This window comes from Trachymyrmex cornetzi, unplaced genomic scaffold, assembly GCF_001594075.2.
Source record: "Trachymyrmex cornetzi isolate Tcor2-1 unplaced genomic scaffold, Tcor1.1 scaffold23, whole genome shotgun sequence".
Lineage (NCBI taxonomy): Eukaryota > Metazoa > Arthropoda > Insecta > Hymenoptera > Formicidae > Trachymyrmex > Trachymyrmex cornetzi.
Genome location: NW_017296956.1, coordinates 3,947,603 through 3,953,822, shown reverse-complemented (window position 1 = coordinate 3,953,822; position 6,220 = coordinate 3,947,603). Strand labels below are relative to the sequence as shown.

The 6,220-nt window shown below is 29.3% G+C and overlaps 1 protein-coding gene across 1 annotated transcript; it reads right to left on the bottom strand.

Annotated features, from left to right (window-relative positions):
• Positions 1-3,845: 3,845 nt before the first annotated feature.
• Positions 3,846-6,204, bottom strand: mRpS9 (mitochondrial ribosomal protein S9). The gene is made up of 10 exons (XM_018506968.1): positions 5,848-6,204; positions 5,599-5,731; positions 5,354-5,457; positions 5,094-5,267; positions 4,940-5,019; positions 4,748-4,823; positions 4,527-4,649; positions 4,418-4,460; positions 4,222-4,337; positions 3,846-3,881 (listed from the first exon to the last, which is right to left on the bottom strand). The coding sequence occupies exons 1-10, from the start codon at positions 5,944-5,946 to the stop codon at positions 3,876-3,878; spliced, it is 954 nt and encodes a 317-aa protein (XP_018362470.1). The 5' UTR covers positions 5,947-6,204; the 3' UTR covers positions 3,846-3,875.
• Positions 6,205-6,220: the final 16 nt, after the last annotated feature.

The following is a 6,220-nucleotide window of genomic DNA, read 5'->3' as shown; positions in this document are numbered from 1 at the left end:
TTGCCGAGACTATCAACTATCTCCACCTGTTGCCGTATTAAGTTCAATTACCTATAAATGCGATATTACCTATTTAACACTATTCAAAAGTCTTAATACTTAATCGAAACATGTAAAAATAAATATGTAACAAATATTTTTTTAATAATTACCCAAATTTATTATAGGAAAAGAAAAATAAGACGTTTAAAATATAATGCCAGAGCTATATAAATATTTGTAGTGTCAAATAGTCTTTCTGTCGAAATAAGTGAAAGTATATAATATTTTGTACGTACGGTCTTTTAAAGTTATGAATCGAAAATAAAACAAAACAGATGATTAGATTAATCTCAAGTAATATCTAGAAATTTCAAACATACGGTCAGTAAATCGTTTGAGAGAGAAATTTTGTATCTTGGAAGACACTCATCTACCATTCAAGGTCGATCATGGATATTTTTGTAATTTTACCGAATATTAATGGATATCTTGTGGAAATGTTAACTACGTTGGGACATCTGAAGGCTTCATATAAAACTGAAACATGTAATGAAACTTACTAACTCAATTAAATTTTTGTTTTATTTAATTCTGTGACATATATATATTTTTAACGTTTTATTTGACTCTTATATGTCCTTTACAACATTATTTGAAATTTTAATCTCAAGAGTAACACTATTCTTTAGGCCGCCTCCAATTTAACTTATGTAGTGTTCTTTATTTAGTAGTTAAAATGTAGAATCACATAGAAAAGGAATTATATGTCGAGGGAATCATTCAAAGTTATGGTGAAGTTATTTTTCAGTGAAAATCGGAAAATCTGTAAATCCTCATATAAATAAAATATACTGAATATAAATTAATAAAATATACTGAATATAAATTAAGAACACAAGAAATTTTGGTTTTTTTATGTTCTTATCGTGATCTTCAGAGGAAAATGTTATTTTTTATTGAATATACAGTTTTATTGAATATAAATATCATAGTTCTTACTCACTCCAACAAGTGCTATGGAACAGCTCAGAACATAATTCCTTTTCTACGTGATTCTATATTCCGAATACTAAATAAAAAAATATATGAGCCAAATTAAAAGCGGTCCAAAGAATATTATTCTTTATTCTAAAATTCGTATATTTTATACAGAAGATTAAATAATTGTAATATTTGTTAATGATTTCTTAATTTTTTAAAGGATTAATAATATAGGAAAAAATATGAATTTTGGAATGTACATTTCAGTTTTTTTTTTCTATTTCGATATAAAAATTACGACTCAAAGTTTGGCGCGGTACACTTTATAAATAACGCTTTAACGTTGTAACATCGAAATCCAACACAAAGCATATCGCATGACTCTTGCAAAAGTTAATTGGAAAATTGCTTAAATAATCATGGAGGATAGTCTGTTATCTGATTGAATTGGCGGTAATTATGTCCCACTGAGAAACAAAGAGATATCGTACAGATTATATATTGATGACAATATTAATAAACTCATTGCAAAAAAAAAACCTATAGATCTACGAAAAGCAATAAATCTCTGCAATAACATTTTGTTCGTTTACGCAATTAACAATAAAAATATAATGCGTTCTGGCATGAAGTAATTGGCGACAAGTTTTTATGATCTAATGACGCGTAATAGACAAAAGAACATATGTAATGTAAGTGATGTATTCACTGAAGATGGTTCCATTGACAATCGAAACGTTTGGAGATTTTTGTAGTTTGTTACAATATATTCTTTTGCATCGATAATGTGCTTGACTCATTTAGTCCTTATACGAATTTATTAATAAAAGATTTTGTCGACTTGACTAAATACTAAACAATTATAAGAAATTTAAATATTTCCGCTATTATATTTAAATCAAAAAATAGAAACCATTTATATGAAAATATAGAAATACAAATCTATTAAAAATAAATTAAAAAAATTTTTATCACAAATAAAAATTAAATGTGAAACTAAATAAAAGTAAAATGAAAAAGGCGTAAACAGATATTAAACGTAAAAATAAATAGAAGTTTCAATTATACATAGGTATAAGTAAACATAACGTCATGAGAGAGATGTCCTTTGTGTCAGATTTATATTAATCAAATCAACAGTGAGCCGCTGTCTGTTAGTACTCAATAAATTGTTAATGCTTTTGCAATAAATCTCGAATTTCGTTTAATGACTCTATTTACGTATGAAGTATGTGATCGGCATTATAGCAGAGGTTTTAAAGTGAAGAAGTACCTTACGCATTTACGACACGAGATGAAGCGCGGTAAAGGACGTTGATAATCGTTTTGAATCACCTCGTTCTTTCGCCAGACCGGTTAACACTGAGAGCGAGAGAGCGTGCAGCATGTGATTAATTCCATCGTACCGGTTATACCAATAAAAGAGATTTAGATAGTACGTATATCGGATGAGACCAGCTACTAGAAATGCGCACGGAAAGGTCATCTTTCATGAAGGACACCGCATGTTTTTCATGCTTTACATTCTTCACAATATGTACCATAAAAAGATATTAAATAAAAATATATCTCTTCAGTGCTGTATTCACCCTCCAAATATATGATTCTTCTGATTCGAGAATTTTTTTTTTTTTAATCCTTTCGAGTCTAGTGGGTCATATATGACCCAGAATCTTTAAAAAGTCGTATTTATGGTAATTATTAAGCTATTCAGTTTAAACTAATCACGGCTAGTTTTAAAAGAAATTATCTAAACTTTAATTGGAAAATGTTATAATAAATACAATATCATAAGATTAAAAAAATTATTTACGTATTATTAGAAAAGTTATTTACAAGTGTGAATAATTTCTAACGTATTTTTACTTGTTGAGCAAAAATCCGTTGTCAAAATTCGGCTATCATGTCACAATTTTGAGGATTTGTTGTTTTTGGTCTAATGCCGTTTTTCTAAAAATCATGATGTGACAATGTACCTATGGAATGTTTCTCCCCCTCTCTTCCCCCCTCCCTCCCTCGCTCCATCCCCTTCCTCGCACAGAAGGTGCGTTCAGAAAAACGCTATTAGCACTATTTATGTCATTCTATCTTCATCGTTTATTAGAGCCCAGACACAAGCTTTTGCATAACGCATAACGCATAGTGCATAATGGAATCAACCAATCGAAATTCTTCTTTTCCATGGAATGGGAGGAAAGGAAAGATTCTGATTAGTTGATTCGTTTATGCACTATGCATTATGCTTTATGCAAAAGTCTGTGTCGCGGCCTTTAGACGTGAAACAAGGAAACGATAGAATAACACAAATAACGCTAACAGCGTCTCTCCGCACGCACCTAGAGACGCTGTCGGGGCGCGTGGCCACATGGAGTGTTGTTAGATGATGTCATATGCGTAGTTCCAAAGGCATTGAAAAAAAAAAACTAGAACCATTTGTGTAAAATGTGATGTAATAGTATTATGTATGTATTAGAACATGTTTTCGAAAATTCCATGAAAAATGAAACATTATATAGGGTATCGCAAATTATTTGACAAACTGCTTGTGGAAAGAGCAAACCGAGTCGAAAAGTCCTTCACCATTTTGCAATTTTTGTATTTTTTTAGTTATCCAATGAGCAGAATGTCAAAAATTGACACATAAAACAATTTTAAGATATTTTTAAAAGTTCTTTAATGCAAACTTCCACTTATTGGTATTACTTAATGGAATCATATAAGTATTCTATTCTTAAGCCTTGAGTCCACGATGCTAGAAATCGGTCCGAAACCTCAGATGAAGAATTGACCAATCGCAATAGTCATGTCAAATTGTTCAAATGTGATTTGTTAATTTTTTCTCTGTCCGAGTTCTCGGACCGATTTCTAGCATCGTGAACATTGGGTTTTAGATTTTTTGAATAAGCACATTATTACGCCTATAATCGTTCAGATATCTGAATATGTAGCGAAGAAAACATTGAAATTCTATTATCATAATCAATACGCGACTAAAAAAATATTGCATGGTAATTCGTTTGAGTCAAAGTTAAGAAAAAATTGCTATTGAAAAAGTTAAAATATCATTTTTTAAAAAAGAGTGAACTAGAGTACATACAAACTATATATCTTATTTTAACATAAATAGTAGAAATTATCTCTAACCGAATTATGTTATGTATTACAATTTTCGAAGATTTACGTAAAAACTTGATATATTATTTAATAAAAATTTAGTACCAACTTTTCTTACGAGGATTTAAGCAAAGAATAACTCACCTGTTGACGATGCTGAAAATCTTCGAAGTATCCGATGTCACGTCCATTAATGACAATCTTACCAGAGCCATTACCCCAAATTGTTACTTCACCTCTTGCAGACTTCCTCATGCAATCTGAAATCATTAACAATAATGAGTTTTATGATACATATACTTGCTAATCTTCTGTGAATGTTAAAGTTGTGTTTACTTACTTTTGACTGTGACATATGGCCTTCCTGTGCTGTCATGTTCCAACTTAACATGTAATAATAAATCTTTACATTAATTGAAACTTTATTTTCATTATATATAGATACTTACAGGTAATACTATCTCCTTAAAATGGGTATTACGTGTTCTACAATATTTTAAAATGAAATCTGTTGCACGTCTCGATAGTGGATGATCGCATAGTCGTTCTAATGACGTAATAAGATAATTGTACTGAAAAGATTATCATCCATTTATGAGTTAAATTAAATCATGCGTTACAATTTTGTTTAAATTTTCTTGTAGCTAATCAATATTAATATTATATTTACCTCAAAATTGTTAAGCCTTTCAAGAAATAATTTTTCAATATCATTCTGTGTCAACCACGAGGAACCTACTAGATCGCTAAAAATATGTATTTAAAATAATATTTATATTTGATATTTTGCAGGATATTTGTTAAATTATAAATTAAGCTGTATACAAATACACATTCTATATAAACTGAATATTCAACATACATTCTGTCCATAGGCAATATTCCTTGCTTTATCAATGAATCTTCAATATCATTCAGAATCTCGATATTATCGACAATATTCTGTAAATAAAAATAATTTTCAGTTATTAATTACTTTCTTTCATATATCTATAATAACTATTATAAAAACTTACATATAGTGTCTCATAATAATTTGGCTTTGAGGTATAAAACATAGAATGGAAAGGTTTTCCAGTTTCATCAAATTCTGCTACTTTTTTGCTTGGAAAAATCTTGTCTGGATGTTCCATTATTGGCCGAGCTTTAGGATCAAATAGTCCCGATGGAAATAGATATTCGATTGATCTCTAAAAGTAACAATCACATGAGACTTTAGATATTAACTCAAATATTTATCAAATTAGGATGATTTTTTTTTTATATAATTGCATACATTTATATCTGCTTGGGTAAAAGATTCCGGATCTTCGCCCATCATATTAGCCAGATGTCTTTTCCCTATCTCATATTCTAAGATCTCTTCCTTCATGAATGCATCTAATAAATTTAAACAATAACTTATGTATAGAAAAATATTGTTTATATACTATTGGTCTTAAAGTTAATATAAAAAACATTAGTAATTTTACAAAATTATAAAAAAATATATATATATATATTAAAAAAATCAGTTACTACCATGTTCTTTTGCACGTTGTAAATACATCATCATAGCTTTGCTTATTTTTTTCTCAGATTTCTTTATATTAGTTTTAGTTGTATCTTCGATTTCACTGATAGATGTTGCATAAGATTGTGATTTAATACGATTCTGCAACCGTAAAATAATTAGTATAGCAACTAAATAATTTGTACATAGTCGAAATGAGAAAAATTGCAATAGACAAATAGCACGATGGCTTCATTACAAAGGAATTGCAAACATACCAAATACCACACGGAATCCGGAAATAAGGCAACAACATTGTTGCTTACGCCAACTAAACGTCGAAAGTGTGAACAACGGATAAAAGCAGATACAGCCATAATTATAGCTTGATAATTAGAACGAATTATTTTTCAATTGATTTGAAGGCAATAACCTAACTTCGTTCGGACTAACCTATCATAATCTGTTGACTAGTGGAACTACATTAGAGAAATTCAATTATTAGAAATTAATAGATTCTCCTAATTTGAACACGTTTTCCAACTCATGAAAAAATGAGAATGTTACAATTTTTTATATGTAAAGCGTATTTAATTGTTTACATATCGTTTACACACACATCATTAATCATATCACGAGTGCCGTGGAATT

Excerpts from the sequence above, each read along its gene's own strand:
- mRpS9 (XM_018506968.1), bottom strand. The coding sequence starts at position 5,946 with ATGGCTGTATCTGCTTTTATCCGTTGTTCACACTTTCGACGTTTAGTT. Across the intron at positions 5,268-5,353 it reads TTACCCAAGCAGATATAAAT|AGATCAATCGAATATCTATT; the intron begins GTATGCAATTAT and ends TGTTACTTTTAG. Across the intron at positions 5,020-5,093 it reads ATTATTATGAGACACTATAT|AATATTGTCGATAATATCGA; the intron begins GTAAGTTTTTAT and ends TTTTATTTACAG.